We start from the raw sequence: 18,835 nt of genomic DNA, 5'->3' as shown, positions 1-18,835 counted from the left end.
CTTAGGCCTCCCTACCTTTTTGTCCATATAAGCTATCTACTCCCAATTTCTGTCATTTTTTTCAAAGCATCCTGGAGATTCTAAAGGTGCCCATGTTTTGTAGATTCTGCTGGAGGGGACAAACAAATTAGCCAAAATATAGCTACATTTTGGTTTTCTGAGAAAAATATGAAAAAAGTGCTGCAGAAGAAAGTGTCTGTTTTTTTTCCTGAGAATGGCATTTATGAAAGGTTTGCAGTGCTGAAATCACCATCTTCCCAGCTTTCAGGAACAGGCAGACTTGATTCAGAAAACCAAATTTTCTAACATGGTTTTGGAATTTTAATGGAAGATAGCCCATTTTATCTATTTTTTGTGCTTTCAACCTCCTTCCAGTTTGTGGTGGAAATGGGTATGAAACCCATGGTGGATCCTGGAAAGCTACACAATTCTGAAAACTGGACAATTCTAAATTCAGCAAGGGATCAACTGTGTAGCTCCTTCCAGGTTCCCTCAAAGAAACCAAGTGTTGAAATTCAAAACAATATTGAAAATGAGTAGGAAAAAAACAGGCATGTGTGACATTCTCATTGCAACTTCTCATCATGATGGCTGATTCACAAAAGGTATAAATCATTACATCTGCTAGACCCTTCAGGTTGTGGGGATATATACGGTGTGTGGGTTTTCCAAGAACTCAAGGTACCCAGAGACAATAGTTTGTCACTGTGTACCGGGTATGGCGCTATTCATATGGTAAGATATAAATAGTGAAAAACCGGTATCAAGGAAACCTATGCATTTCTGAAATGGGCACAAGGTATGGAGTTTATAAGCAGGGATTATTTGCACATGTCTGAATTTGTGAGTACCCATGCTAGTATGTGAATTAGAGGTTATTTCTCAAAATCACTTCTTTCTTACACAGTGACTTACATTTGGAAGATGCAAATGCAAGAAATAGAATTCGTAATAACACTCGTTCTGCTATTCTGCCTTCCCCTAAATCTCCCAATAAAAATGGTACCTCACTTGTGTGGGTAGGCCTAGTGCCCGCAACAGGAAATGGCTCAAAACACAAAATGGATACATAAAATATTTCCACGCAAAATTCACCCATTTTTTGCAGAGTGTGGAGCTGTTGTTTTGGGGCCCTAGCTCAGCCAGCATCTAGGAAAACCTAGCAAATCTGTACATTTCTGAAAACTAGACACTTAGGAGAATCCAGGATGGGCTGACTTGTGTGGCTCTCAACAGGTTTTTTTACCCAGAATCTCTAGCAAACCTCAAACTTTGACTAAAAATAAAATAAAAAAAAATAATAATAAAAATAATTTACAATAAAAAAAAACACATTTTCCTCACATCTCTGTGATGAAAAGTTCTGAAATCTCCTAAGTCTCCCAATGAAAACGGTACTACAATTGTGTGGATAGGCCTGGTGCCCGTGACAGGAAACAGCCTAAAACGCATGGATACATCACCTTTTTTAAACTCACAACTGACCCAGTTTTTGCAAAATAGGTAGCTGTGGTTTTTGGGCTCTAGCTCAGCCGGCACCTAGGGAATCTTAGCACACCTGTACAGGACAGGGTGACTTGCATAGATCGCATGTTTTTTTTGTTTTTTTTTACCCACAATGCCCTGCAAGCCTCAAACTTTGCATGAAATCACACATTTTCCTGACATTTCTGTGATGGAAACTTTCGAAATCCAAAGGAATTCACAAGTTTCGTACCACCCAGCACTGCCCCACATGTGCTGAAAAAATGCTGTGTCACTTGTGAGGATGGGCCTTGTGCCAGTAAGAAGAACTTATCAAACCAAGGGCAACGGTAGCCCTTGTATAGGGACTCCTAGTGACATCGGTTGGATATGCTCCTGGGGCTCGCACTAGGCCCAATCACACAAGTGGTGCAGCATTTCTATCGACAGAAGTGAGGCAATGCTGAGTGGTAGGAATTTCATGGCTTCCAGGAGTTTCCAGTCACAGAAATGTAAGGAAAATGTGTCTAGTCAACATTTGTGGTTAGCATGGCATTGTGGGGAAGAAAAACGTGTGGGATGGATGCGAAGCACACCACCATGGATTCCCTCAGATGTCTAGTTTTCCAAACTGCCAGGGTCTGTTAGGTCTTCCCAGGTGAGAGCCTAACCCAGCCCAAAAAACGCAGCTGTTCGCCAATGCAAGTGGGATGAAACTGGGTGTTAGTCAAATTCTCCTAACCAATTTGTAAAGTCTACACCCAAAACAATTAAATATCCTCTTGCTTGTCACAGGAATTAGATAATTAAGTCTGCAGTGGAGCAAAAAGACTGTTGCCTCACTTTTGAGGGGGTAGGGTATGGCCATGGGGGGCAGACCTACCCCTACCAGAAAAAGGTAATCCCTGGTGTGTAGCTCTCCAACCCCTCCCACCACCCCAATACAAATTTAAAATAAATCCCTAGTGTCTAGTGGGCTTTCTGCCCCAGACAGGGTGCAGATGGGGTAATTGCCCCCAATTGTCACCCTGGGGTAGAAAGACTGTTTTGAAGGGGTGACATGGCCATGCCAGGCAACTCACTGATACAAGAAAAAAAAAAAAAAAAAAAACGAAAACATCCTTGGTGTCTAGTTGGCTTTCGGACACCCCACCGACTGCCCTATCTGCAGAAAGACTGTTCCACTTTATTGGGGAAGCGAGGGCACCGCTCACCTCATGCTGGGAACCCCCCCACCAATACAATTTTTTTAAGTGATCCCTCGGGTACAGTGGGCTTTCTATTCTAATCCCCCCGGGAGGGAGGGGGGCCTTGGCCATGTCCATGCAGGGCAGGCCACTCCCCTACAAATATTTTTTTTAAGTAATCACTGGGTATAGTGGCTTTCTGTCCCCCTTGAGCAGATAAGCCTAAAAATATGGCTGATCTTCACCCAGGGGGCAGCAAATGGGCAAAATACTCACCCCATAATGGGGGACGTGGCTCTTTCCCAGGGGGCCCACTGCCCAACATATGCTTTTTAATTGCAGGGATGTGTTTTTTTTGTGCGGGGACGGCCCCTTGGGCAAGGGTTGCCCCCCCCAAAGGGGGCCAAATACTTTTAGGTAGTTCTCTTCCTTGTTTTTTTTTGCCCCATGGGGGCAGAATCCACTAGGCACCAGGGATTATGTGTGTGTGAGAGAGTTTTTTGTGCGGGGGCAGCCCCTTGGGCAAGAGCCAATCCCCCAAGGGGGCACAATTTTATATGCCGTTCTGCCCCCAGCAGCTAATTATTTTTCAGCAGAATCCATTAGGCACCAGGGATTTTCCTTTTGTGTGTGTGTTTTTTTGTGCAGAGGGCATATTTTACGCCGCGGACAGTCTTGTTTTAGGCCCATCTTCACCAGAGACCACTAGACACCAGGGAAAATTTGTAACTGTTTGGTGGCGGGTGTTTCTCAAATGGCGAAGTGTTTGCATTAGTGATTATAACAGTTTATTTCTCTTTTTTGTTCTAGTTCAAAGCTTTTGCTTCTTTTGTTGTGGCTCGTTTTGGCATTGGTTGAAATTTACTCAAAAGGAGTATTGTTGTCATGCATGAATGACATGTTTTTAAGTGGTGTACTAAATGCAGGATTGTGTGTGAAATTGTCCTTAGATTTGTGCACAATATTTGTGTTGTCTTATGTCTAATATGCTTTTCTTTTTTCTTTTTAGTGGGATATCATTGGTGATTGCGGAGTCTGTGCAGATTATTTGCTGGTGAGTCTAGCTTTTTCAGGCAAGTGAGTTGCATAGTTTTTGAATACATAGCTCTTTGTAATAAAGCCACACTTAGTTTATTACTTATTTTAAACAGTGCTGGTTGTTGTTGGCTCATGTGTCACTTTACACTTCTTAGAAAGGATCATGGCTAGCCACAGAGTGACCGCTCAGCAGGTTGTTGGCATGCTTTTTGAGTCGTCTTCTGACCATGATTATTGGACAGACTTTGCATCTGAGGCAGTGGAGGAAGAGGGGGAATCTGGGAGTGAGTTTTCTGTCAGAGAGGAATCTTCTGATGAGGAACCCACTCTCAGTGCAAATGAAGGGCTTGTTTTCGAGGAGGACCTCGATGTGCCAATGGTGCAGAAGCCAGCGGTTGATAGGCTTCCCACTGGAAGACCGGACACCTGGGTTGCCCCAAACGGAGCAGCCACAGTTGCCTGCCTTTACTAGTCTTCCATGGTGTAGAGTAAATACAGAAAACTTTTTGCCTATAGATTTCTTTGAGTTGTTTATGGACGATGTATTTTTTGAAGAGATTGTTAACTAGACGAATTTGTATGCAGAGCAGTATTTGAGAGACAACGCTGCCAGACTTAGGCCTCAGTCTAGAGCTACCGATTGGATTCCCACAAATTTGGAAAAGATGAAAAGTTTCTTGGGTTTGACTTTTTTGATGGGGTTGAGAAAGAAGCCGTCACTGGCTTCTTATTGGTCTACTAGTCCCTTGATGGCAACGGCTATATTTCCTGCAACGGTGACTCGTAATCGGTATTTGCTTCTTCTACGGATGTTGCATTTTGTTGACAATGCTTTAGCCTTGCCACGAGATCACCCCGATTGTGACCGTCTTTTTAAGTTTAGGCCTGTCCTTGATCATTTTGTAGATCGGTTTTCAGAGGTCTATGTGGCAGGCAAAGAAGTAAGTTTGGACGAGTCTTTGGTCCTGTTCAAGAGTCGTTTGGTTTTTAGGCAGTATATTCCCAACAAGAGGGCACAGAACAGAACAAATTGCATCTGCTGTCAGAAAGTAGTACAGGATATGTTTATAATTTCTCGGTCTACACTAGTAGGGGTTCCAGTATTGACCCCCCTGGTTGTCCGCCCACCTTTTGGAGTTAGCGAGAAAATTGTGTTGAAACTTGGTAGATGACTGTTTACAAAGGTCACCATTTGCATGTAGATAACTTCTACACTGGAGTTCAGTTGTTCAAGGAGTTGTTCAGAGTGGACACTGTTGCTTGTGGCACAATCCGCTCTAACCGGAAAGGCTATCCAAGGGAGCTTGTCCATAAAAAACTTGAGAGGGAAAAGTGCAGTGCCTTGCGGAATGATGAGCTGCTACCTCTGAAATCTGTAGACAGGAGGGATGTGTGCATGCTAACTACCATGCGTGATGAGAGTACTTCACCTGTGGCTGTTTGGAGTCAAGTTGCTGAAGTGCGCAAACCTGTGTGCATTTTAGATTACAATATGCACATGGGTGGTGTTCACAGAGTAGATCAGAGGTTGGAACCCTACACTGCTCTTCGTAAGTCTTACGAGTGGTATAAGAAGTTGGCCATCCATTTGTTCAATCTGGCAAATTTTATTGCTTTTATAGTGTTTAAGGATTGTTCCCCTGAGTCAAGGATGAAATTTGTTAAATTTCAGGAGTCAGTGATAGAGAGCCTTGTTATGGTGGATCATGCAAGAGTTCCTAGAGTAGCAGTTGTGGAGGATGTGGCTAGATTGAAAGATCGCCACTTTCCTAATCAGATTCCCCCCACTCCCGAAAAAGACTATCCCACTAAGAAATGTAGAGTTTGTGCCCGAAGAGGTATCTGGAGGTAAAGCCGGATGTACTGCCCAGACTGTCCTTCAAAGCCTGGGTTGTGTGGCAGGCTGTTTCAGGAGTTACCAAACCCAAAAAATAAATGTTGGGAAATGCCATGAGCGTAAACTGCCCATTTTATATTTTCGTATGTTCTGTTTCACAGTTGGCATTACTGTCATGTATTCAGTTAGAGCAATTGTGTTTGTAGTTTTGTACTTATAATTAGTTAGTGGTTTCTTTCTTGTTTAAAAACAAAAAAGTGATGGCAGTGTGCGTGGGGTGGCAGGGTGACTCTTGGCTGGCAGTGCCAGCCAAACTCCATTCCACACTCTCCCATCAGCTTGTGTGATTGCTGTATCAGGCATGTGGGCGTATGAAAGTGATGGGCCCTTGATTGGTGCTGTCTGTTGATGAGAGTATTGTAATGTGCTGGGCCCGTGGCTGGCAGCGTGAATGGTCTTGTGCATGTCACGTATGAAAGGTGTGTGAATGGACTGTAAAGCGGTTGGTGCCTTGCCGTGGCTTTACAGCTCACGAGCTGTGAGTCATTGGTTCAGTTTTTTGACCTTTCAGTTATTAACAGTGCATTTCACTTTTGTGAAATCTCTTATTAATAAAATTTGATCTACTGAACCATAACTCACCCTTGTGCCAAATCCAACCAGTATGTGTGCTAAAAATGACAAAACCTGCTTCGCTGTAATCAGGTGTCGCAGCACACCCATAGCACGCTAGGTGTCTCGGGTTGGACCCCAATGATGAAGCATGTCACCAACTTGGTTGGTGGGTGAGGGGTCTTTTTAACATAACCTAAGTGCGTTTCTTTTCACAATTTGAGGGCTTGGAACATCACAAGCACTATATATCCTCACAAACAGAAGAGTCCAGCAGACGTAACGGTATATTGTTTTTAAAAATCTGACATTGCAGGAAAATGTTAGAGTAAAGCGTTGAGAAAAATGCCTGTATTCTTTCACCTCAATTTCAATTTCTTTTTTATTCCAGCTGTTATTTTCTGTAGGAAACCCTTGTAGGATCTACACAAATGATCCCTTGCTGAATTCTGAATTTTCTCTACTTTTCAGAAATGTTTAACTTTCTGGGATTCAGCATTGGTTTCACGCCCATTTCTGTCACTAACTGGAAGGAGGCTGAAAGCACAAAAGAATAGTAAAAATGGGGTATGTCCCAGTAAAATGTCAAAATTGTGTTGAAAAGTTGGTTTTTCTGATTAAAGTCTGCCTGTTCCTGAAAGCTGGGAAGCTGGTGATTTTAGCACCGCAAACCCTTTGTTGATGCCATTTTTAGGGAAAAAAAACACAAGCCTTCTTCTGCAGCCTTTTTTCCCCGTTTTTTTTTAATAAAAAAAAAAGAAATCACTGTATTTTGGTTAATTTCTTGATCTCCTTGAGGGGATCTGACAGTCTGGGTACCTCCAGAATCCCTAGGATGTTGGGGGGAAAAAAAGGACACAAATTTGGCGTGGGTAGCTTATGGGGACAAAACGTTATGAGGGCCTAAGCGCGAACTGCCCCCAATAACCAAAAAAAGGTCTGGCACCTGAGGGGAAAAGGCCTGGCAGCGAAGGGGTTAAAGTCAGAGAAAGAAAAACAAACAAGGGCCCTTGTAAGACAGCATCTGACATTTGACTTCCATCTTTGAATGCACAGCAAATGTGACGAGATAAGAAAAAGATTTAAATACCTGTTAACAGAAAGCAAGTTTGTGAAAAGATACGGAGAACACAGTTTAGGCAATGGGAGGGACAAACTCAACCTGGAGAGCCTAAAGCAAATAAAGCCAGAAAATGGACAGCCTCAAAGTGTGAGTTCCAAACCACAAAGCCAAATGTAATCAAGGGGTGGAATGCATATCTAGGTCAACTTTCTAAAAGTCCCCTCGATGTCTTTAGCAAACCAGACAGCAGTGCAGTCTGGTAGGCTGTGACCTACCAATGCGAAGCCTTGACAACTGGAAGCTAAAACAGGCCAAATCAAGCAGATAACAGACCTCTCTTAAATTGGGGCATTCACACTGCACTGTGCTTAAACAGAAGGCACTTTGTAAAACACATATTGCTGTAATGTCCAAGACATGTAGCGTATTTGTAAATTTTGTATGTCCTGCTACTACACACTCCTTTTCCCACATTCTATTTCTGAGAGATAGGCAATCATGCATTTTACGAGTGAAGGACTGGAAAGGTGTGCAGCAAAACGGCCTAAAACCAGGCCCTAGATATGGCTGAGCCATCACACATAGCACCCAAGTAGCTGCTAAAGAAAATGGGGAGGTAAGAAGCAAAGGTGTGTGGGTGAACAAAATCTCAGTCAACAATTCAATATGGACCACAGTTGTATTTTACACTAGATTTCAGGATAAGAAAATTGTGTCTCAGGTATAAGTTATAAAGTACTCCTCTGCACTAACATCAATTTACAATGTACACTACTGCCTACAAGGGAATTCAGGCTAGACTGCAGGCACACAATGCTCATGTTCTTGCTAATACTTACGGCATCCCAAAATATTCTAAGGATGATTCTATATGTTGTCCTTGCTTTGTTATTGTTGTAGTGGTATAGCAAAGGTACCACGGGGCAAAATGCAATCAAGGAAGGCTGTCCTCTACGTTGGATTTTGATTCTAAAGACAGTCACTAACGAGGAACAGTTGACCTGAGAGAGCATAGCTTATATAATCTATATTAACATAAATATCTATGAATTAATGTGTGATAATGCCGCATAGAAACTGTAATAGTAATTTTGCTTAAACGTGCACCTGAAATGTAATCACGGGGAGTGGCCGCCAATGTATACGTGAATTAATAATGATGACTAAAATGTTTATGTATTGTCATGTCGAATAGGTTTATACTAATTATTAATATTGGTATTATTAAATTTGTGCTGAAATCCTTATAGGCCTTAAGTTAGCATGAGTCGAAGCTTAGCTGATTGGCTCTCATATTGAATGTATTTTTTCTATCTTGCAGTGTGCTGACTCACAAAGAGACACAACCTTTCATATTTTTCTTCAAACTAGAAGACGAATGTAACCATGCTAGATCCGTTCCCATGAATTTTTCATTGCTTGTAGGGTGATGTTAAAACAAAATGAAACAGTGTAGATTAATGTAATGTACAAGGTCATTCAAACCGGTAAAGATAATGGAGCCACTGACCAAAAGATGTGCAAAGAATTACAGAAAGATGAAATCATACCGGACGTACCACCTCTGAAGATATCGAACGGGAGAACCAATCAAAGACTTGTAAAATAATATGGGGTGAAAGTTAGGTGACCTAATGTGCTTTCGGATAGGTTAAAGATAGTGGGGTATAACAAATGTCCACTAGAATTTTGGGGGAATGTACAACGAAAAAGGGATAAAAACCCATGACACGGGGAGCCATTTAGGTGGGTTAGGGAATGCTATTGATTTTATTATGTTTTTCAAAATTGGTATTTTTAATTGTTTTACATGAAGCCCAACATGCTAATGCTAATCAGTGGTTAGGACAGGTGTTCATTAAACTGATGCAAATAGACAAACGACCGAATCTATGCTGTGTTGAATTGCCGCGTTATTGACATTCTGCTAAAACTGATCTATGATTACACCGTGTTACGTTCTGATGTTTGTGATTCTCGCCTTAATGAAATCCTACCAAAGTTGCCATATCGTGACTATGCTATTATGTTTCTTGGTTTTGAGATTAACGCACCTGCTCTTAGATTTGTAAACAATAGGGAATAAAACTCAAGAAATTCTACTAAACTGGTGTGGTTATTCATGGCTATAAGGTCATGGTAGAGCTTTGAATTGATTAATGACTTTGAAATGTGTTGTTATGATAAATATTGATAACATTATTGACGTATTGATTGACATATTGATCAACTATCTCGTCCTAAGGTGTCTCAACTGGGTCAAAAGATTCACTGGCCTAAAACGAGTCCTGATGTGTAATAAATTATCATAAAGGGACGCATTAACAGATCCCTCTCATACCTGGGACTTAAGGGTATTGCGTCTGCTGTACGAATGACAGCTATGCCCCCTGACAAAATTAAAGGGCCCACTTCACGTGAGTAGCTCCAAATATGCCAGATTTAGACTTAGCATAATTTCTGTAATGTGAAATTTCCGGTGCTATTTATCCCCAATAGAATGGTTAGGGGAGAAAATGTGTTGCTGAGAGATAAAATGTTCTCTTTGAACAACATATTTTCTTATCAAGCAAGTCTTTTGTTGTTAACACGTATGCAAATTGAATTCAATGGATGCCCCTGCATGCAATTTCAATGCAGGATACACACCAACAGCATTCTGCATAAAGCAGGTAACAAAGGAAACTTTTCTACCAAAACACAAAAAGCAACCACAAAAATAATGACTGCATAATGAAGGGAGGAACTATTCGCACCCAGTAATAAATTAAAAAGCACAGAAATTCTTCAGAGAAACTTAACTGAATGAGGCAGCTCCTGATGCCCTTTGAATGCTAATCGTATTTAAATAACTAGGCAGGAACTATTATTCTTTGAAGAGAAAAGTATTTCCGATCAGTGAGATGCGGGGTCTCCACGCAGAGAAGTAAGCAAAATGGGGATGTAAGCCAGAGATACTCATATCAATGGAGTGTATTCTGGAAAGTTTGGCATCACATTTTAAAACAAGCCAATGTAATTTAGAAAATTCTCAATAGTATAAAACCTATAACATTTTTATCAATTTGTACTTATTTGCCTAACTCGTAAAACGACAGTATACAATTTCCAACTTTATACAGGATCATAAATACGCATGTGAAAGCCCGATTTGGTCCCTTTATTCCTTGAATGTTTATGCCTAATAACATTGAATGTCACAACTGATTCAGGAATATAGAAGAAATAAGCTATGGAAAAAAATGGAAAATGAAAATGTGCAAAAAAAATAAAATATTACCTCATGTTGACAAAGTTTCCCCAAACAGCTGAAAAAGAAAACAGAAAAATTACAGTTGTGCTGAGCATCATTAGCACAAACAAAAGTTAAAAATAACACAATTTTTCAGCTTCTCAAAATGTTACAATAGTACAGATTCGCTGAGAAAAGGCGATCTACATCACTGCTCAAACAACATGTTTTTGTGGTGCCCCCACCACAGAAGCCATCTCTGTCCAATGCAAGAACCTACAGATTGTACATCAACTCCACAATATATCATGCCTTTTGCCATTCTAGGACCATCCAGTCTACTTATTCCCCAATCACTTAAACGCAATATAAATATTAGTGTCATAAATACTATTAATATTACTATTTCTTTTTTATTATTTAAAATAGCAATAACTTTTTACATAATCCGCAATCCAACCAAGTTGTAAAAAAGCTGTATTTATGTAATTTTCGTAACATCGATAATGAAATCAAAGCAGCATGGACCCTCCTGTGACTTAAAGATGTGCCCTCAGATGTATCACTTTCAGCAGCAGTCTAATAAACCGACTAACCCACCTTACATCCAGAGACCTGATGAGCAATCAAAACAATTCTCAAGGGCTTTTTCATCCTCGAGACATGCCACTAGTCAGCTCACAGTTCATTCCAAGCACTATGAATAGCAGAATACCGACTGTGCCAGGAAAAGAGAAAGGTAAAAATAAAGGAGGCCCAGTCGGAGAGAACAAAATCTAACTGGACAGAGTCATAGAGGTAGGGTACTGAGAGAGTGAGCAACATGTGAGCAGCCTAATCATACAAACTAGAAGAACATACGTTTCTGCCCATTTACATTTTCCACACAGGAAATAACGGTCAATAATGTTTGGTAAGACTAGTATACATATTTTTCAATGTACGGCATTTCCTCTTTATGAGCGAGCAAGTGCTCCGTCCATTCTGTAATCTCTCTTTGGACTTGAAACCACACCCATGCCACATCGGTCACTTACATTGGTTCGTGGGCTTTTTTTAAAATCCGCTTGGTTTCATTTGTGAAAGGCATGCATACGTCATGCCTTTTCCGGTGTTTAGCCCACCTATACAGCACCGGTAAACTACCAAAAACATACGAGGTTCGATGTTTTCAGCCTGGAGTCCGGACTGTTTATTTTCCACACAGCGCGACCATACTGCGTTTTTTTTTTTTTTTGCTTTACAACGCTAATAGCTCTAACTCTAACAAATGCGAGACCCGTTGCATTGAAAATGCTTGTTCTGTGTAAGCAGGCTGTGAATACATTTAGATCGTGAGGGGAAGCTTGCGCCGATTCCACAGTACTAGACACTGGCATGACCAGTAATAAGTAAACATATATGTATCTTCAACCTTTTATTGGACCATACAAGACACTGTCTTCTGCCAGGAGGTAAGAATGACTTTGTCAACTTCTGAAAAACTAACTCATGCTTACAGGAAATCTCTTTTCACCTGCGTTCACAGATCTATGTCACCCAGTGAGCAATACCCGATATGTTTTAAATAAAATGCGACATCATTTGCTGGGAAAAATAACTCTCTCATCATACTTTGATTATAATTTCTCACCAAGTAGCTACCATCCACCTTTACAACAAAGCAAATCTGCATCCACATTAGAAATCACATAACCAGACTGGCTATTCCACCACTCTGACATTTTACTGGTAGTTTCAAGGCTAGGAAGTTTCTTTCAGAGTTGGATCAACTACAATGCCCAAATCATGCCATGGTAGTACAATTCTTGTGGTGCCCTCCTGCAGTGTGGGACTTGTTTAAAAACATTTGTCAGGGATGGTTTTGTTTACCAGTCTTGTCCTGCTCCCAGGAACCCAGACAATACTTTTAATTTGTTACACTAACTTTTGAGATTACTTTTTAGTAGGAGGAGGCAGTCGGCACCTTTTATGCACTTCCTGTATGTCACTGCTCATCCTGGTCATCTGTTTCCTTAGGTAACAGTTCCTTTATCATCAACTGGTTATCTCATTTACTAAGCTCATCCTCTTCAATCCTAAAATACCTACTTACAGACCACATTCTATTTTTTCCTTCAAATCCAATCAGAACACTCCTTGTGTAGTATTCTGGGCACTTTGTCATGCTCATTCCAGCTCACCTAACCCATAAAGGCCCACATTTTTAAAGAGTGGTCTCTGCATAACATTCTGCAAGGGCTACATAGAGCTACACCATTCTTGTGAAAAAGACTCAGGTTTAACAAGCATTGGCAAAGCCAACAGATCTCGCCTAGGGGCATGCTATTGGCTTTGTCAATCAGGCAGGGGCATAGGATACACTAAATTTCTTGGAGGGGGGGCGGGGACAAATTTGTACTTTCCAGTGACTATATACAAATCACCCATTGTGTGAGAGCCGCACGCTTCATACAATCGCATAGCTAAAAGTGAAATTTTGAGAAAGGCAGGCAGGTAATCATAGTTTGCAAGTATGTTTTATTGTTAATTACATTCCCAAAGTAGTAAGACCAAATGTGGAAAAAAAATCTTTATGAATCTTGCATCTTCATGCACAAAGCAGACAAAGGTAGGACAAAAAAAAAAAAGAAAGAATACACAAAATACTCTTAGCGACATTCCTAAACCTCAAAAAGCAATTGGACTAATTAGAAATTATCTATTCTTGCTGCAGGCAGCTTTAATAGAATTATGAAATTTAATTTGAAAAGCTAAATATTTTCTTGCTCCGTTCAGTGCGGAGGACAAATTCTCTCTCTATTGTCCGAAGGTCAACTGAGTCCACCATCTCTTTATATATGTTGCACATGGCAACATGATTCAGTCTTTTCTAGAACACAATTGATCTTAGCCAAGTTTTCATTTTGGTGGAGATCACTAAAGCGTCTCTCAGCTTCACAAGAAGATACTGGAATAACCAAAAGAATCTGTAGTAGCTTCTCAACCTGTGTTTTTTAGTATTGCACAGGAAAAATGTCAAAAATGCTTACAGTTTATAAATGTAACACTTAATAGGTGATTTGGTCAGGTTTTAACTCTTAATTATGTCCTTTCAAAACTGTCATGGCATAATTGTTAGTCTGGTTCCTTGACAAATGAGCACTGCTTTGGCTGAATAGCCTACTTGGTAATTGAAATGACCAACATTATTCTTTGTGTGGATGCATGTATTGGGTATAATAAAAACTTTGCATTTTAACTACTGGTCAAGTGAAGTTTTTCACTTTCATCCACAAGCCTTTTTGCAAATGAAAAACCAAAAGAGATCTAGTTACTCAACAATGACACATCATTACACTGCTGTTTATACTGATCTATTCAATTAATACATTTTCAGGAACAGGGAAAACAGTAAAATACCAGGATGCCCAACCGGTATGATAATTGGGGGGGATTTCCGACAAATTCTGGGGTCATAAGCTGGAAACCCAAAGGAGCTAAATTGAGCACTTGTGGTAGTAGGAAAAGAAAGAGTCAATGAGAATCAGCATTGAAGTCACCACACTTTAGGTGCTCTAGTGGTGGTGTGCCCACTGTTAATTTGAAATGTCATTGGACCAGTTGATAACTGTCGGGCACTGAGGCGTCCAAACCTAATCGAATGGCTGGAGAACTTTCTGAATCTTCTTAAGCTTTAGCTAAGCCACTTCTGGATAGTCAGGAGGTCAGGCTATACACTACTGTAAGCCTACTCATGAGTTCAGATTTAGGAAGGAGCTATGTGGGTCTGCAGTGGAGAATACACAAGATCCAACAACTTTGAATCTGATCCCTATGCAAAAGTTTAGGGCTCAAGGTTTGCCAAGAAGCCATCGTAGACCATTCTGTACCAACCATGTGGTCACATACCACCATTGCCCCCACCATCCTGCTGAAGTGACTTCTGCCCGGACCAGAAGTGCAGGGCCATTATAGGTAGCTCATTCGCATGCTAATGGCCCTGCAAATCAGAACAGAAACAGCGAAAGTTCTTGTGTCCCCTGTGTCCTTGCCACTCAAAAAACCTTGGTGGTGGTGGTGGTTGGGGGGGGGGGGGGGGGAAGAGGGGGTGAGGGGTATGGGGTGGGGGGTTGGGAATGTATCCTCATGTCCCCAACACTTCTTACGCCCATGCAATCAGGTGGGGTGGGTAACAAGAGAGGGAGCAGGTGACTAACAGCAGTTACAAAAAATAACGCTATGAGGCAGCCCCCGCTGGCACCTTCAGTAAAATTTTTGTTTTTTACTTCTGGGAGGGGAAAACAAAACACAGAAGTAGAGATGTTGTTGAGGTGGGGGCGTGGTTGAGTAGGAAATGAGAATAGGAGGGCGGGAGGGTAGAGGAAGACTTTAAAAAGTGCTATGCCGAGGCCAGATTTTGCCGTTTCGTATCACCTTTAAAAAAAAAAATAATAATAATAATAATTTATAGTTTGTGAATAACAGCACGAGCAGAGGCGGACAGCAGAGACACACTAATTCAATTTACTTAATCTGTGCTTGGCCTATGCGCCGATGCATGGTGAGCACAGCCCAGTTAGAAGGGAGTAAAGAATGACAACGCTGCAAACGAATGCTAAGTATCGGGCTCGCTCCCAGTCCATTATAGAACACAATAGTCTTACAAGCTAGAGCACATGCAGCAAGGCCCAAAAACTCTTTCAAGGTTTCTTTTCACCTAAAGGCCATGCAACATCAAAATCGCTCTGGCACAGCAATTTAGTGAATCGCAAAATAATCTGCACCGTATTTCAAGCTGCAGCTGCTCTTTGCATAGACTTCCACAAATTACGTTAATCTTTTTAGGAGCATCATAAGTCAGAAACGGAAAAAATACTGTTCCTTTCCCAAAACATGTCAGTCTATCACACTTAAACATAGCCAAGAAGTGCAAAACTAACTTCATGCGTTCATGCTCGTCAAATAGTGGCACTGTGCATGAGACAACATGGTCTTCCAAACTCAGAATTATATTAAGGACGTTTTCACAAACCAGTAGTAAGGTTTGTCTAATACAGAATGCAGAGACAATCAAGCCACAGAGTCATACGTCCTGTTTTTCTAAGAACCCACACGCAGAACAGCAAGTGACGTGACTGTCACGGGGAGTGCATTAAGGGAGTTGATCAAATAGGTGGAGGAAACAATGTAAGATGTGCCTGTTTGAACACACACAAGAGTTTTTGAAACCCAATTATCATAAGCAGTAAAAGCACTTTCTGGCTTGCTCCATCATCATGCAACTCAAATCTGAAATATATCAGCTGGACGTTACACAACAGTGGCACCTCTGCGGTTGGTACATAGCTTTTTAAATTCCACCCCCCTTGGCAGAGGAACATTTTCTCACGTTTGTGCAGTACTCGAACAATAGCCTATGAAGAGGAGGGTCAAGCGCATTAGTGACAGCTTAATGCTATGGTACCATGCTACAAGTTTATAAAGAAAAATGGCCTGCTTTCTCACGCAGTCCAAAAGTCCCTAGATCTAGTGAAAAAACATAGGAATGAGAAGTCATCACACCTAGGTCCCATCTTTGACAACAATAAAATTACATTGCTGGAGCAGCTCATGTGAAACCCAGTGCCTAGCAAGACAGGTAATACACAGTGTCCTATCATTTGGTGCTTGCTTCAGTTTAATTCTCTCTCATGACAGTTGTATGCTTCACTTCCTATTACAGCTACCAGCCTCTCATACATCCGCCCAAATGTGTTCGAGGCAGAGAAGACAATCTGAGGGACTGTCCTTCAAAACATTATAAACATAAACAGGTTTAAGAGGCAAAACTGTTGGAACACCAACTTTTGTTCACACTGTATTTTGCTAAGTTTACTTAATCAAGATGTGGTTTAATGCACTAATTAACCGATTAACAAAATATATAAGTTTTATAGGATATCGTCTACCTGGTCCCACCACAACACCTGAAAAAAAATCCCAGTAACCAATTAACAGTTATAGCTGTCACAAAACCCCATGTCATGTGAAACGACATCAACTAGCCACGGCAACAATAAATCCTCTGCATTCTTTAGATTACGAACCGCACGGTACCCACAACCAGGCACAGTTGATATTGCATGCAACTTGGATATCCACTGCTTCAAGCACATTACATTGCACTATTTTGTCCTATTATTCCATGTGCGATTTACATTATTTGGTTAATATATGCACCGTACACTTAAGTGCAGATTTACGCAAGACACCTGTGGCAGGACATTCCACCTTTACTGTGGCTGTAAAAACTGTATCATACGATACACAAGCTCAACCTTCTTATTTCCTTTTGGTCAAACAGTCTAAGCCTATCACAGTCTAAGAGACTTGGAAAGCCAACGTTCCATTTCAGTCCAAGTACCCGGTGTACTGGTCAGTGGGAAACACCAGAAAGCTCACCTTTGATAGCACTAGGTTGTCCTTACATCTGCGGTCTGCAGAGGAATTAAAATAGGCTAAATGATTAGAAACTGCCAACCTAGGGGCCTCTGGCTGTCAATAGGAGTTTGGGGCTTGACACTGAGGCGTTATGAAGGACAACAGAGGCCACAGTAGCAGGTGCCTGTCCAAAACCTCTAATATTCCCACTACTCTCTTGGTCACAAACAGAAAGTCCCTATGCCTCCACCCATGCTTGTATAGAAGGTGCAGATCACAGATTCCCCTTAACAGTCCCCGGGCCACACTTCATTTTCTGATGGTTGTAATATACCTGTTCTGTACGACAGCTAGGCTTACACTGTTGCTGCCCGTGCTACACTTGTTTTTATGAACCTTTTAGCTTCCAACTCGGCTGTATCTTTTCATTGTGCAATAGGAAGTTTTGCTGTGTACACTGCTGATCACAATTTCCACTTAATTGTTGGAGAGCAAGGTGGGGGCTTGCAGAATGGAATATCCCTCCTGCCATGGTGATCTTTGAGTTTAGCTCCAAACAGACAGGCCTTAACTTTCAACTTGCCATGCAAGGAATATTACAAATTTATAATTAAACACAGCATTACATGTCCACCCAAAAATTGTGTAAAACTGTGCAATTTACCAGAAGCAGCAGCCATTTCATAGCTGCCTCCCTCCAACTGTACAATTTACACGAGCTGCAAGTGCACCGCTGTAGCCTTACTGGACAATTTTCAGGCAGCAAGTCAAAATGCTCTAAGAAAATGCACCCCTACTTAGCACATAATTATTGCTAACATCCACCTCATCTTTGTTGCTGGTCCTACTGTGGCCCAGTTTCCATTCTCTTCATTGTAGAAGACGTCAAACTTTTGCCCGATAATTAACATCCACATGAAGAGACCGAAGAAATGTAACTTCCAAGAAAAAGTTTTTACCCAGGAAATCTTTCCCAAAATGTGCTTTGACTGATGTCCAACAGCACTTACAAGGGTTAATATCTAAAGTCCAGATGCAGAGTACACTATCCCAGCAAGTGGTGTGGGATCTTTTTTCCTGGGCAGGAGGCCAAGTAGGAGAGTTGACACAGCTTATTTTTCCTCAAATATAATATTCATCAAAAGTATCAAAGAGTAAATTATCCTGTCTGCTATCATCAACCTGAGCAAATTCCTTACGGTTAGTTTCTAAAGTAATAAATGGCCAAGAAATGAAATGTTATGTTCAAAGCAACAAGTACACTATAGTTCAACATATGAGCCAATGTCAATATGTTAAATGGGAAAATATTCTATTGTACAAAAAAAAAGCCTGGCACAATCTATCATTAAATACAGATCTGCTTGATGTTCGTCCAAGAAGCATATTACTGTAGGAAGGCTCCACAAACTGTAGATACTACAGGAACCTCTGAACACTTTCCAATAGTCTAACCCTATAAGGCTCCAGAAGGATCAGTGAGGCGCAGCACACAAGTCAGCCCAAATGATAGGGACAGACGTTTCTTAGTACTGCTCTATGACGGCTGGCTGTCACAGAAACACAGGAATGATTTCCACAGGAGAACTGGGAACGGGACACGAGTTTTTGCTATCAATTGTATCTTCTCCATGTTTACAAGACTGGAAGTGGACAAGAGAATCTGGTATACGGGAAGATTAAAGAGCAAGTCAGTTGCACCAGAGCCAATGGAAAAGCAGGGACAAGAGGCAGTGGGGAAAAACAAGGACAGAGTTTGTAGTTCTACAGGTGGAAACAACTGTTGTCACTCAGATTGTTATAACATCCACCCACACCTCACTTCCTGTACCCATTCCTGTAGCAGGTGGGAATGGATAGGGGTGGGCTCAGTGGATGTTACCAAGAAGCAGGATATGGCAGAGGCTCTCTTCCGCCTGCATTGGACGTATCTAATAGCTTCAAAGTCAGTTTCAAGCTTACAGATCGGTGTCTTCCCGGACACATTTTAAAGCCAGTCC

The 18,835-nt window shown here is 41.3% G+C and overlaps 1 protein-coding gene across 2 annotated transcripts in view; it reads right to left on the bottom strand.

The window, feature by feature from the left end:
* The window catches only part of UXS1 (UDP-glucuronate decarboxylase 1), a 270,558-nt gene that overhangs the window by 191,068 nt on the left and 60,655 nt on the right, over nt 1-18,835 (bottom strand). For both annotated transcript variants that reach the window (XM_069204467.1, XM_069204466.1), the window contains exon 2: nt 10,482-10,509. In XM_069204467.1, the coding sequence (XP_069060568.1) occupies nt 10,482-10,509 (28 nt within the window). The remainder of the gene's footprint in view (nt 1-10,481; nt 10,510-18,835) is intronic.

The sequence above is a fragment of the Pleurodeles waltl genome, chromosome 8, assembly GCF_031143425.1.
Source record: "Pleurodeles waltl isolate 20211129_DDA chromosome 8, aPleWal1.hap1.20221129, whole genome shotgun sequence".
NCBI classification, from domain to species: Eukaryota; Metazoa; Chordata; class Amphibia; order Caudata; family Salamandridae; genus Pleurodeles; species Pleurodeles waltl.
This window is presented reverse-complemented; position numbering and strand designations above follow the sequence as displayed.